Source organism: Oikopleura dioica, chromosome 2 (genome assembly GCF_907165135.1).
Source record: "Oikopleura dioica chromosome 2, OKI2018_I68_1.0, whole genome shotgun sequence".
Lineage (NCBI taxonomy): Eukaryota > Metazoa > Chordata > Appendicularia > Copelata > Oikopleuridae > Oikopleura > Oikopleura dioica.
The window spans coordinates 10,176,394-10,189,630 of record NC_137292.1 but is presented as its reverse complement, the minus strand read 5'-3'; the positions used below and the strand labels follow the sequence as shown (position 1 = coordinate 10,189,630).

Here is a 13,237-nt window from a genome sequence, read left to right as displayed (position 1 = left end):
AAAAAAAAGTATCTTTAGTTGTGTATATAACTTTCGTCGTGTTCTCGTCAGAATTCAGCATATTGAAAAAAGCAAAAACGAAATGGCGAAATTGCAATCCGCTTTGCCTGGGCTAGCAAGCTGTAAGTTCACATCTACAGTTATACCCGGGTTATATGTAGCTAAAGACAAATGAGAACGAATAAAACTTACACTTAGTCAAGCACTTTTGAACAAAGAAATATGAAAAATCTTCAAAAAAAATCTCATAAAACAGTAATTCCTCATAAACACCCATGCCCAATAAAGTTCAATTAACAGCCTTTATTTGATTGCCTCTAATAAATCATGCAGACGGCAATGCAGGCCTTAATTGTACTTCTTTAAAAAAGACAGAGCTAAAACGCATCGCAATCAATCAGAAAGAGATGGATTTGAAAAAACAAGTCCTCGATGTTTACAAACTTTTCATCGAAGATGGCGAAACTTTCCTTCGTGCTAGAAATCTCGGTAAAGCGCTGAGATCTGCTGGCAAAAATCCGACGGACATGGAAATTCACGAAATGGTCAATTTTGCGAACTTTCACTACGATGGTTTCATCAATCCAGAGCGATTTTTGGACATTTTCTTGGTAAACAAACGTTTCTCTTAGTTTCTTGCTTTTTTGTCGCTTTTTAGAAAGACTCGTATCTGGATGATAAATCAAACTGCCTCCACCAGGTCTTTCTTAACCACTTTTTCGTTGATTTCTATTGAATTCAGGCCTTCCAAGTGTTCGGCAGTGCCAACAAAGCAGATGCCAACATCGTTGAAGAAATATTGAGAGAATCGAAAATTGACGAAACTCAGTAAAGGTCATTTTTAGATATTTTTTTATAAAATATTGACATGTTTTTGAATACTTTTGTTTTATATCTGGACAGCCTGTAAAAAGATCAAACAATTTCTCGATGATACGACCCATAATGGCCAAGTGTGTCGACGCATTCTGGAGAAGATGGACTCTTAGTTCTCCTTCTTCGCTAAATAAAAAATTTCCAATTTTTTGATAATGTTAAAAACTGCATCAGGCTTTTTAGCGGCTAATTTATCATAAAAATAATGCGAAAAAAAGAAGAAATTGAATGTGTTGAGATTCTATTTTTTATGTTTTGAGAAGTTGAGCAAAGTTTGTACAAGACTAGGAAAGGAAAAGAAAGAGTAGCTGGACGATTGTCGGATGTCTGGAGGGAAAGAGATAAGACGGAAATGTCACTCCGGACGTTGGAAGGACTAGATAAGCAGAATCCGCCGAATTGGGTAGAGTTCAAACTAGAAAGAGTAAAATCAACACTTTGAAGAGTTTCTTTTTTTTGTTTCTTTCTCAGTTTTCTTGGCGGAAAAATTACCTTAGAATTTTATTTTTTAAGAACTTGAGGCTAGTCTTAGTAATCGTATTCATCATCATCGGCTGAATCGGTTGTGACTATAGTAATGGAACAAGAAATTTAGCGAAAGCCTCGAAAGTGAAAGAAAATGATTTTTTTTTCAAACAAATGAAAAATATTATTTTTCAGTTGTGTTCTAGGTGACTTATAGGTGAATTAACCGCCAGAAATGAGAGAAACATTTTGACATCATTAGTTTTATACATAGCAAATTTAATATGGGATGCAAGGTAGTAGACTTGCAGTAGAAAACTGTTGGCTTTCTAGTGCAATATCTATTGACTGGATTCATATTAACATTTCATGTATAGAAGGTGTGAGGCTAGGAACGAGGAATTATGGCAGCGTTGCTAAGAACAATGAAGTTTAACGTGAAATTTCATCAATCAGCAGAGCAAGCATTGTATAATTTTTCACGCGCTAGCGGAGAGTGTTAGTTCCATCTCGAGGACTTACGTTGGCACTTTCGGAACCAGCTCATCATAACACTGTCGTCGTTGTTGTTGCTGAAGCCGTTTGCTCGAACGTGTTTGGACATAGCAGAGGATGCACCAGGCATCATGTATGAAGGAATCTCAAGAACTCCTTTCCTAAAAGTAAAAAAATTATTAGCAGAAAGAATATATCGAAAAATTTTTGATATGAACTCGATACAATAAGATGCTAGCCTATCATCGTTGTTGACTTACTTTTGAACTGGTTTTGGCTTCAAAGCTTTCTTGTTTCTTTTCTTGTTTTGAGTTCTGCCACTTCTGAAGTCGGGGCCGAAGATTTCTCGCGAGCCTGGGCCGGAGTTGCCAATTGGAACTCTATTCTGGGGCATGTCTCGGTCTCTAATTTCATCTCCATATCGAGTCTAGCGGAAGTTTAAAATGGGAGAAAAGAAGGCGAAACTTACGGAGACATCGTGGAAAAGCCAGCACACAGAGTTGAATCTCAACTTGATGTACGAGGCAGCAATGCATTCTTCGATTCCGGAATCGCTAAAAATACTAGGGAGAGCGTCAGAGATCGTTACTTACAGGCATCGTTGTTGACAGTCTTCAGCTTCGATGTCTGTCAAAATCACAGCATCAGGACCTTCGTAAAGAGCACCCACGTCCGCTGTCAATTCGCAAGAATCTTCATCGCCGTCTTCAGGGCATTTTTTCGCAATCTAAAAAGGTCATTCTAATTTGAATTAAAGTGGTTCGCCGTACGATAAATCCTTCTTTGCAGCATCTACAGCGGGTTGCTTTGACTTGTCGACATTTAATTCGACAAATGGCTCCGACTTCGATGTCGTCACTGTCGCTGAAGTTGATCCTATTTCTGTCTTCGTCCTTGCAGGAGGCGATTCGACAGTCGTCAGCGAACTTGTCAATGACGCCGCAGCTCTCGGTTGACAAAATCGAGCCGATGAAGTCGTCTCTTGAAACCGGCCGATTGACGAAGTCTTCTTTTGTTGTTTGAGTAATGCTCGTTTGTTCCGGAGTATTGCCTCGGCCGGGAATATCTCGGCCCGGAATATCTCGGCTTGGCGTCTGGTCCCAGCTTGAGCTTGGTGCTCCTGGAAGTCGTTGGGGGCCAAAATCGAGTCCAGGTCGGACGATTTCTTTTGTGCCAAACCGGTTGAATTGGGCCATGCTTCCGGACACAAGAGTAATAAGATTCTACGAAATAATCAATAAAAAACACTCTAATTATATATATTAATTATTCTTTTAGCATAAATTATTGTATTATGTTTAAATATTAAATAAACCATATCATTTTGATATGATTAGATTTGCTTTAGATTTATTTAAAATTGAATCTTTGATAGAGAGAGAATTAAAGAAAAATATATTAGAGTCTATTTTTGATTGTTTTCTTCTGTTAGCAAAATCTCATTTGAATTTCTCACCTTCATTTTTGCTTCTTAGTTTCTCTTTATCGAAAAACGTGAAAATTCAAAAGCCTGCGTCCGTTACTGTGTGCAAAAGACAAAACTCAGAATTGATCGTGAAAACGCAGAGGGATTCTAGGTGTCGCGCAAGCGCCAATTTTGAAAGTGGAATGGCCAAATTCGCACAGCAACGAACAATTCTTTCGTAAAGTTCAAGCCACCACTCCCAGTCTGACATCATCGCTAGATTAATGGACTCTGCACTTTGAGATATTATTAAAGAGCTTTAAAATTGCCTTTAGAAATGTCGAAAATAGGGAAAGTGGAAGCACCCGGGGCCAAATCAGTTCCATTCCAGTTGATAACCGACTCCGTGACTCCAGACGCAACAACTAAACCACTTTAGTTTCAAGCCATCACCCTTTTTACCATCTTGTCACGTGCTAAATGCTCTCGGAAAATATCCCGTAAAACATTGATGGGAAAGTTCGAAGCTCCTTGTTCGTAAGTGGCCCCAAGCGAGTAATCAATCCAATTACGAGCGAAGGGGCCTTTTCCTGGACTAAACATCATCCTTATTTTTGGCTAAATATTGAATGGATCTTTCTGTTTGCGGGTCAACGTATCTTTAATTTTAAGCGAAATTTTCTTAAAAAAAAGAACGTTGCATTCTTCTTCAGGGTTATGTAATTTCATTCCGTTTTAAATCATTCGAAATTCGTCATTTTGAATTGGAAGTGGCAAAAGATCCAAGAAAAGTAAATATAGAAAAAGCTGGCTTCTCCCAAATATCTTCGGAGTATGTACTTGAGGGGCTATTTATGAGCTTTATTTGCGCTTGCAGCATAGTTTGAGTAAACAGCTTTGTATTTCAATCGCTCCTTTGTAAAGATAGCACTGCGCAACCGCCTGATTGTGTTCGCTCTCAATCACTTTCAATACTCCAGAATTATGCTCCAAATCCGCGAATTAAAGACTTAAAAAAGAGACTTAAAAATGGAGTTGAAGAAGAGTCGAATAAAATATAAAGAACATCGTTTCGAGCATCCGATTTCTGCTGCAGTGAATATTGGGAACAAACTGGCGATAGCATTTCCGGCCAGAGAAGATGAAGTTTCGGGAAAAATAATTGGTAAACTGGCTATATTTCTAATTTTTTATCAATTGTTTCATATTGATTAGAATTGCCGAAGATTGATCTTGCTGGAAGAATCATTCCTGTTCCAGAAGATGTAAAGAAGCTAGTAGCGATTCCTACTCGAAGCAAGAAGCAGCAAAAATTCGTTCTTCTGGCTGTAACTCAATCGAAGTTCATTCTCTTCAATGATCAAGGAAAGCGAAAAGCAACAGCGAACCATCAAAACTTCCAAAGAAAACTTCACTGCGTCTGGGATTCATCTGGCGAAATTCTTTACTCGACGAGTGGAAGGTTTACTGTAACGAGTTGGAACTTTGGCTTCGGACTAAATTCGATAAACATGGGCGCTGAAATCGGTAAGAGGCGTTTTCGAGCCAATTATTTCAACGCGAAAATTATAGAGTCGAGCAAGTTTGAAGTGATCGGACTATCAGTAAATAACTACCGTCAGTTGGCAATTTTGGGATCAGGAAAAGTTCAAAGTTATTCAAGAAATTTTTTTTCTAATAAAAAAATATAATTTTCCACAAATATTTCAACTATATGAAGAGGTCATAATTTTGCACGATCTTATAAACCACCAGAAAAGAGAACTCATCAAACTTCACAACAATCAAATTACAATAATCGAAACGACCGGTGATCGCTGGATAACTGGTTCGTTGGATGGAACTTTAAAGATTTGGAATCTGGATTGGCAACTGATCGACACGATGGTTTCCCATCAACATGAAGTTATTGCAATTTCGGCGATGACCATTTTATCCGGCACTGAACTCGTTCTCTCCCAAAGTCTCGACGGGCGAATAATTTGCTGGTCTCTAGAAGGCGCAGAAGTTGTTATGGACGAATTCTTGCCAGAATCACCCCAGTTCGAGAGGCGGCAGGTTAGAGACAATTTCAAACGAGAGAAATGATAAACAAGAATATTTCAAGCAAGAGAACGTTTTTTATGTTGATTCTAGGTCGGTTATTCTGCCGGAATGCTCGCTCGCTCTGATCAAAGCCTCCTTTCTTACGGAGAATACGGTCTCTACGACTATCACATCAACCTGCTTTACTCGAAATTACACCAATTTCACGGGCCCGTTCGTCGAATTGAACTTGGTATTCCCACTTTGTCTGAGTACTCGGGAAGCGGAAATGTTCTTGCGGTTCAGGTAATGCTCCTTTGAATAAGCTAATTTACCCTTTCCAGACTTCAGCGACTTCGCCAACCACTAATTGGCTAAATATTTAGACAAGTGAGCTGTAACGGTTTTTAATTTTAGGTTGGCGACTCCGAAATCATTCTTATTTCAACCCTCGGATTAGTCATCAACAGGATCGGGCTTTCATTCTATCAGAACGTCTTGCTTTTCGCGGTAGAAGTCAATAAGCATAAGCCAAAGAAAAGGGTGAAAGTAATGGGTCCAATCGAAGACTTTGCCTACCAAAAGCATCTCGAGCTCCTTCACATTCTGGTCGCTGGAGGGATTGAAGTTTACGGCGTCGCATCGTTCGAGAAACCAGCTCCTCTTCTGAGCCACTTCACAACGGCTCGATCAAGAGAAGTCAAAAGCGTCGAGATCTACACACCAGACAACGATTTTCTGATCCCCGATTGGGATGTCTTCTGCACCTCGCAGCGAAGTCTAACTCGATGGAATGCACGTTCTTCTAGCGTCTGTTTCGCTGGTTTATCCAGTGGAGAAGTAGTCTCTTACGATCCCAAAACTGGCCAGGAGTTATTCGCTACAGAGGCGATCTCGCATTCCATCACGCGTTTACGAAGTGGCCGAAACAGCTCCGTCCTCGCCGTTCTTGGGAAAAGTTCAAAAATATTTTTTTCCATGAAAATATCCAGATCATTTTTTTCAATTTGATATTATCACTCTTCAGTATTACTAAAATTTATAGGTTGATATTCAAGAAACTCATTTGAACTGAGAGAAAGTGTCACTGGCGAACTAGTTTTCTATCGAATCTACGCTTCAACAAACGAGTGTTTGGAGCCAATATCACGTGACAGCGTCAAAGATAGCCATCTCGTCGAGTTAATCAACGGATGCCCCTTGATTGCAGTGAACTCGCCTGAATCGATGGAATTCTCCATCAGAAAAAGCGGCCCTGGAACTCTGGTCGATCCTCTCGAACAACACGCCGATCATGTGACAAGCTTATGCACCACGGCGGATCTAAATTTCGCCGTCTCTGCAAGTCTGGACGGAATTATAAAAGTCTGGTCTGAACGGGGCGATCTCAGGTAAGACTATATAATATTGTCTATATTCTTCTCCAGGAACTACAGTCTTCTCCCTAAATTTTATTCTCTAGGCAAACAGCTGACCTGAATCGACCGATTGGCTCTTTGTCCTTTGGTGAGTTCAAAAACCAAATAGAAAAAATTCTTTCATTGAAAAATCTTAATTGTTTCATTCTCTCAATTTTCTCTTTTCAGCGGGAGGGAGTGGTGATCTAATCGTCGCTTTTCAAAATTCTACCGAGTTGCAGGTCGTCAACGCCAAAGATTATTTACCAGAAGGTAAAAACAATTACAATTTGCACACGTTTTATAATAGCAGGACAGAAAGTTGTCAGTTGCGCAAATAGCGAACTTTGTTTTCTTTAGATTATCTCAAGAACACGATGATCCGGAGACTGGGGAAAGTCGAGGAGGCGCCGAAAATGACTGCAAGAGATTCTAGCGACGATGAAGAAGAAGAACCTGAAGAAGAAGAAGCGATCGAAGACGATGACGGAGAAAACGAGGAAGCGCGAAATTTACTGCGGCGGAATAGAGACATCGCGAAAATCAAAGCGGCAAAAGGGGAAGTTCAAAAAACAGATTTTTCAAAAACGGAAAGAGAACAAATCGAACGAGTGGCATTCGACAAGTATATGAAGGTAAGAATCTGATTTTGCTAAAATATCAATTTCGTAAAATTGAAATAAAAGAATAAACCCTCACGGAGCCCCTGTCGACAGGAGGAATTTCGGAACTATTCGCAGTACATTCGTAGGAAATTGCTCTTAGCTAATTTTTGAACGTTGATGGCGATTAAGTGGAACTGGCGGACAAGGCTTGACTTCCTGTTTTAGGTTGCTTTCGGAGAACGAGCGAATATTCACATCCCGACTGAGGAGGATTATGTAAATTGGAAACCGCCAGTGACTCCGCCGCCCGAGCCAGATCCTTCTCAAGAGCCCACTGTCGACAATGAAATCGAAGAGCAAGAGGATCAACAATCAAGTTCTCCGGTTGACGTCAATGCAAATCCTGATGAAGCCATCACGGAAGTTGCTAGTAAAACCTCTGTAAGATCAAATATCGAAGGTGCACCAGTGCCAGCTGGAATCGGAAGAGCCTTGTCAGGTAAATAATTATTAGTGCAATATAAATAGATTTTTAAATTCAAGCAATTTCAAACACGACTGTTTCAAACACTCTCATCCCCAATTCGACCTTCCGATCGAGCATCCCCGACCTCGAATCCCTCGACGAAGATGGCAAGTGGAAACGACCAGAGTACAACTTCTCCTCCCTCACAGCTCTCCCGCAAGAAGAGGATGAAGAAGAATTCGTGCCAATTCCGCTCCGACAAGAAGCCGCGCCCACCCCACCTTTGGTGCAAAAATCATTGCTGCTCCAGCAAATGGAAGCGGCAATTGTCGCGGAGCAAAATAAAGAAGATGAAGCTCAGGAGGCAGAAAAACAGGCAGAAATTGAGGAACAAGGTATTGCGTGAGAAAAAAAGAGCTAGAAATAGAGAACGATTCAGAGCGTGTGAGAAAAGAGGCTGAGCTAAAAGCTCGCAGGGAGGAAACGGTAATCTTTTTTACTAACAATCAGTAGTTACTAACTGTAACTAGGCAGAGTAATTATCTAATCAATGTTTCTTCAGGGGTAGCTCGAAAACGCACCCTATCTTTAAATTCTTATCAGTTTTCATAACAAATGATAGGCTATATTCTGAGTCAGAAAAATTCGATTCTAGGCTTCCCGAAATCTGAAGCCGAAAAATTTCAAAGTTCGCGAACATGCCCGACGGGTGCCATTTACCCTTGCTCCTGCTTTGCCTAGTCCGCGAAACTCTCTTATTGAGCAGTTACCAGTTAATTCTGCGCAAATTTCGTTTTCGACAAAAACGGAAAGTGGTCCTTTGGAGCAAGTACCCTCCGTAATACCTTTGGAAGTGAGCGCAGAGCCGGAGATTGCCGCGGAAGTCGCTCTTCCCAAAACACAAATCTCAAAATCGCCGACGTGTTACAAACCCTCCAAGTTTGTTACACCGAAAACACCATCTCTCCAACGACCCAGCCCCTTGCCCCCACTTGAAGCGCTCGTGCTCGATTCCGATGAACTTACTGTTGAGGATCTCTCAAGGCCATCCACCAGGTGAAGCAAATAACACTCTTTCTTTATAAAAGAATGACTTTAGACAATACTCTGCGAGGAGCAAAGCAACTACAGCTAGAACACCGAGACTTGTCACGTGGCCTGGATTGGGTCAGTTCGCGCATCACTCGTGGTATCCAGCATTATTGGCGTCTTTTGAAGATGGAACTGTTGTCACAAATGAATTCGATTTTTATACAGAGCTTGTCAAGGTACTTTGGAGAATTTACGAGTAGTCTTCCTTGATTCCCATTCATAACTTCCAAATTCGATTACGTGATAAATTCGAAATTCAGCTGCTTGGAACATTAACAAACGAAGAAATCTTCTCCGACCTCGTTGATTTCTTACTAAACGCGCAGTCTGAACGGACAATTGCTGCTTTCCACGTGGATTTATCAAACCAGCTGATTTACGCTCGCCTTGACAGGACACTTTGGGACGTGGAGAAAGAAATAGTTTCGAGTTCCATGCGCTGGTTGCATACAGTAGATCGCCAATCGACAAGATACGGAAATGTCTTCCTTTTGCGTCTACATTTGGACATTTCTGAAGAAAGATTCCAACTTCTGAGAAGCGTCGATATCGAAGATGAAGAAAATTTAATAATCAAAAAGGTTGATGCTTTGGCGAATCCGCAAGCGATAAAACGCTTCGTCGAATCTTGGTCCGCAAAAGCTATCAACGCGGACTATGGAAAAGGATCCTGGATCGATGGACTGCGACTTTTTGTTGAATCGAAGACGAAAAGGGAAAAAGCGCCGATGTCTGCTCCGCCGATTATACAAACTCAAGCAAAAGTTGAAAGCAAAACTGAGAAAAGGTTAATTTTTCAATTATCGACGATGGTTTATGAATATTTTTAGTAAAAATATGGAAGAAAATATTGTCACTCTGCCGCGAAGAAGAATTCGTCGTGTTCTACCTCCACTTATGACGGAAATCAACGAGCGTGGCGAACCCAACATAACTCGAGTAACAGTTCCAAGATCGAAGATCATTCTAGCGCCGTTTGGATCCTTCTGGGAAAGTCACAAGCCGGGCTCGACTTCTCGTGCATTGCCACTCGATGCAGCGCCAATCAATGTCCCGCCACCGCCGATGTACTATCCTGACGAGGTGGATCTTCCTGAACCGTCCTTGGTTGATCGAATGCAGAAGTTCTTTTTCATTCAAAACTCGTATTATGTTGATGATGTTTATATGTAAAAAATATTGTTAAACAAAGCTGTATTGATTTTAAAAGATAATATATTATTTAATAGTTGAAAAGATGTGTCATAAAGATAATAAAATTTTTCTTGAAATCAAGGAAGAGTCACTCCCTTTTAGAACGTCGCTTGAAAATTGGAAGTTGTAAACAAAGGGCCACAGTAGTCCTCAAACTTGACAACGCCAAAGATACTATCAATAGTATTGCTTCAAGTTCAGTACTTGAATATCTGTCAAGAATTAAAGACTACTGTGACAGGCTTCTGAATCAATTTCAAGATCATCCATTTCTTCAGCTCTTGAAGCTGCTCAGTCTCTAGACAGGGTTTGAAAACTTCAAGTTAACGATTTTTTCTTGACTTACGCATGGGTGTATTTTCAAGTCCATCAATTTTCTTTTCTGTCGAGTGGTCATCAACGAATCGAATTTCATCGATGTTCCCCTCTAATACACTGAAAATTGCCCTCCTTATTTACTCGAATAAGTTCAGCTTACCGCATTGACTCTTGAGAAGTTGGATCATCTTTCGATAAAAAGGCGATTGATGGAGTGTCTTTGAGCTGGCCCCTCAAATTGTAAATTCAAGTCGGTTATGTTTCTGACGTGGATATCAAAAGAAAGAAAGTTAATTGAGTTACTTGAGCGGTCGGAAATGAGCCATTAATTCCAACATTCCTGTAAACTTTGGCATTTCCTGATTCTTTTCAATCCCGCCGCTGTTTTTGTTACCTACCTTTGAGGCTTTATAAGTTTCTTTTGGAAGATTAAAAAACCAAAAAGCCTTCCTTAATTTTCAAAAGTCGGTTTCTTGCGAGAATAAATAGTTCCACACCTAAATCAACTGGTTCAAACGTCAAATTTGCCCGATTTCAGGACGCTCTTGAGAATTTTTGAGAAATTAAATTTTTGTTTCAAAGAGCGTTTAGATTTAATTTAGATTAAAACGTCGCGCGATTTACGAGATTTTTTGAACCTAACCGGCAAAATTGACGATAAGCCTGTTTCCATCCAGCTGTCTTAAATTAAACCGTGGTTTACGTAATTTTTACGGTAGTAAACGGTACTACTACCTGATTCACTTGGAAAAATCGGTCGATCCAAAACCAAAAAGTCCACTTTTCCGATTTTCTCGACAAGAGCGGAAGTAGAAATCAACGCTGACTCACTGACACCTTCCAAGAAAACCGGCAAACCACGGTATTTCTCCCTCGCTTGCTTGACCAACAGACCTAGATCACGTGCGCAGCGGCTGGCGTCGAGCTGGGTTTCGGGAGCTTTTTTCGGTGCTGATAAGTTTTTTCGGAGCGCGGCAGAATGAATTAGCTAAATTATTGAGGGCGATTAATTAACCGCTTGTCTTTTGATTCTGGAGACTGAAAAAACGGCTGAAGGTCAGAAAAATAGATTTCTTGTGATTGAGGTTCAATAAGAATTAGACCGATCCCCGATTCTGCGATTTGAAAAATTCAGGGCGCTCGGAAATGTAGGATTTGAGAAACTCACGATTTTCGGACATGAGGGAGTAGCAGAGACTTGCTGAACATAATGAGTTAAAACAACGCCACTGAAAAAAGGGTCTGAAAATTTTTTCTCGAAAAAGCTACTTTGCTTGGAACTAAAAAAGAGACCCGTCTTTATGTTCCGTCAGCAAATCAATCTTATCCCGATAAAATTCTTCGATCTGTTGCTTATCACCGAAAGCATGCGAAAGATAGAACAAGAATTTGTACTCAAATTCGACCACATCTGGAGTCCACTCAATGCAGCTTATTTCCAAGCCGTCTTCGTTCAACCACGTTCTCTCTGAACAATTCATCATTTTCTTTTTCAAAACAGGAAGACAAAAATGTTTTTTTTCAGGAAGCTACTCAATCAACTTTCTTAGATTACTCATTAATATTTAGTATTTCTATATTTTGATAAGAATAATCTACAATTATAAAAAATATGATTTGAAACGGTTGTAACACTAAGGAAATAAAAATTTGAAGGCGCGAGATCTAAGATCTGATTTAAAAACATCATTACTAATGATTCATTAGAAAATATTTTTACGAGCGAGATATTTTTTTCGAAGTACTGTAAATCCCCCGTGCTTTGGTAAATTTGACGAGATCATGCTATTTGTTCGGCAAATATGCGCCGGGAGCAGGGTTCGGTAATTTGAGCTCAAGCTAAAACTCATATTGGCTAGACGCTCAAATTTCCTCAAATTGAGAACTCAAAGTGACTTGAGAAATCATTTTGAGAAGATTTGAGAGTTTCGAGAGTTTTGAGTTTTTGGGAGATTTGAGAGTTTTGAGTTTTCAAAACTCAAATTAAGCGAGCGCTTCCTTGATTGGCTCATGGATCGCCAGAATTGATTTCTCACGTGAGCTCTCATCTCTGAGTTCTCAAAACTCAAATTAAAAAACGTGAGTCTCAAGCTTTGTTTCCTTGAGTTTTAGCGTGAGCTCAAATTACCGAACCCTGGCCGGGAGATGCAAAAATTCGAACTGAAGATTCACTTCAATAATGTAAAAGAATAAAATGAATCGAGAGGCGTTTCCAGATGAGCAACATGAACTCGATCTCATCAATAAGAATAAAATGGAGATTCTTCTATCTTTCGGGCCTCACTACTGGAAAACCGGCTTCGGCCACTATTTTGAAAACGACGCGAGATCAGTGCGAGAATCCCACAACGAAAGAGCCATCCGCCGGATTCTGAATGCGATGGAAGCTGGCTTCATTCACTTCAATATGAAATTCGAGGTCCACGGAGCTGGTCAAAATTTTGAAGTAACAGAAGGTGAATGGACGCTCACGCATTTCAAAAGCTGGACAGGGGATAAATGGGACAAGACTTGGAAGCTGAAAATTACTAAAAATGGTAAAGACATCAAACGAAAGAAAATGTTTATTTCTAGGGGAGGGAGTTAGATTCAAAGCGCATGCGAATGACATCAACCACAGTAATGGAAAAGTCGACAAATCGGAGCACAACTTGCGATCGGAAAATGGTGTTGTTGAATTTAAACGATATGGGAATTTACATGTTCGATGGAATATTACTCTTGAAAAATGATCTTACTGTTTTTTTTTAATTGAAATTCACAAGGGAAAATTGTTATTGGATAACTCATACCACGGTACACAAATTTTGAGTAAAATCGTCTTCTCGAACCAGCTCGTTATTTTCATCTTTTATTTGACCTTCATCACTGGCCACGTATTCTTGAGATAAAAAAGCGA

General features: G+C 40.1%; 5 protein-coding genes and 1 long non-coding RNA gene across 9 annotated transcripts; 4 read left to right on the top strand and 2 right to left on the bottom strand.

Moving 5' to 3' along the window:
- Nucleotides 1-407: 407 nt before the first annotated feature.
- On the top strand, nt 408-832 carry LOC145698187 (calmodulin, flagellar-like). The gene is made up of 3 exons (XM_081775388.1): nt 408-611; nt 659-700; nt 743-832. The coding sequence occupies exons 1-3, from the start codon at nt 408-410 to the stop codon at nt 830-832; spliced, it is 336 nt and encodes a 111-aa protein (XP_081631514.1).
- A 38-nt stretch (nt 833-870) lies between these two features.
- On the bottom strand, nt 871-3,464 carry LOC145696548 (uncharacterized). Of its 4 annotated transcripts, none has more exons than XM_081773605.1 (8): nt 3,293-3,464; nt 2,607-3,059; nt 2,430-2,563; nt 2,306-2,390; nt 2,097-2,263; nt 1,864-1,997; nt 1,369-1,445; nt 1,098-1,291 (listed from the first exon to the last, which is right to left on the bottom strand). In XM_081773605.1, exons 1-7 carry the CDS (start codon nt 3,296-3,298, stop codon nt 1,405-1,407), a joined length of 1,020 nt encoding a protein of 339 aa, XP_081629731.1. In that variant the 5' UTR covers nt 3,299-3,464; the 3' UTR covers nt 1,098-1,291; nt 1,369-1,404. The 4 variants fall into 4 exon arrangements, with proteins under 4 accessions (XP_081629733.1, XP_081629731.1, XP_081629732.1 ...); XM_081773606.1 differs by having other exon boundaries at nt 1,369-1,430; nt 3,293-3,463; XM_081773607.1 differs by lacking the exons at nt 1,098-1,291; nt 1,369-1,445 and adding an exon at nt 871-1,002 and having other exon boundaries at nt 3,293-3,463.
- Nucleotides 3,465-4,107: 643 nt separating this feature from the next.
- On the top strand, nt 4,108-6,277 carry LOC145698186 (uncharacterized). Its single transcript, XM_081775387.1, has 7 exons — nt 4,108-4,406; nt 4,457-4,768; nt 4,814-4,894; nt 4,962-5,299; nt 5,378-5,572; nt 5,684-5,725; nt 5,798-6,277. Exons 1-7 carry the CDS (start codon nt 4,271-4,273, stop codon nt 6,275-6,277), a joined length of 1,584 nt encoding a protein of 527 aa, XP_081631513.1. The 5' UTR covers nt 4,108-4,270.
- Nucleotides 6,278-6,352: 75 nt separating this feature from the next.
- LOC145697470 (uncharacterized) lies at nt 6,353-10,056 on the top strand. The gene is made up of 10 exons (XM_081774679.1): nt 6,353-6,657; nt 6,729-6,772; nt 6,853-6,936; nt 7,024-7,298; nt 7,494-7,767; nt 7,812-8,129; nt 8,589-8,790; nt 8,834-9,002; nt 9,087-9,613; nt 9,657-10,056. Exons 1-10 carry the CDS (start codon nt 6,494-6,496, stop codon nt 9,997-9,999), a joined length of 2,400 nt encoding a protein of 799 aa, XP_081630805.1. The 5' UTR covers nt 6,353-6,493; the 3' UTR covers nt 10,000-10,056.
- A 171-nt stretch (nt 10,057-10,227) lies between these two features.
- On the bottom strand, nt 10,228-10,751 carry LOC145699980 (uncharacterized). The gene is made up of 4 exons (XR_014134116.1): nt 10,642-10,751; nt 10,499-10,570; nt 10,367-10,455; nt 10,228-10,318 (listed from the first exon to the last, which is right to left on the bottom strand). It is a non-coding gene; the product is annotated as an uncharacterized LOC145699980 (long non-coding RNA).
- A 1,798-nt stretch (nt 10,752-12,549) lies between these two features.
- LOC145700097 (uncharacterized) lies at nt 12,550-13,102 on the top strand. Its single transcript, XM_081777353.1, has 2 exons — nt 12,550-12,875; nt 12,913-13,102. Exons 1-2 carry the CDS (start codon nt 12,593-12,595, stop codon nt 13,068-13,070), a joined length of 441 nt encoding a protein of 146 aa, XP_081633479.1. The 5' UTR covers nt 12,550-12,592; the 3' UTR covers nt 13,071-13,102.
- The last annotated feature ends 135 nt before the right edge of the window (nt 13,103-13,237 follow it).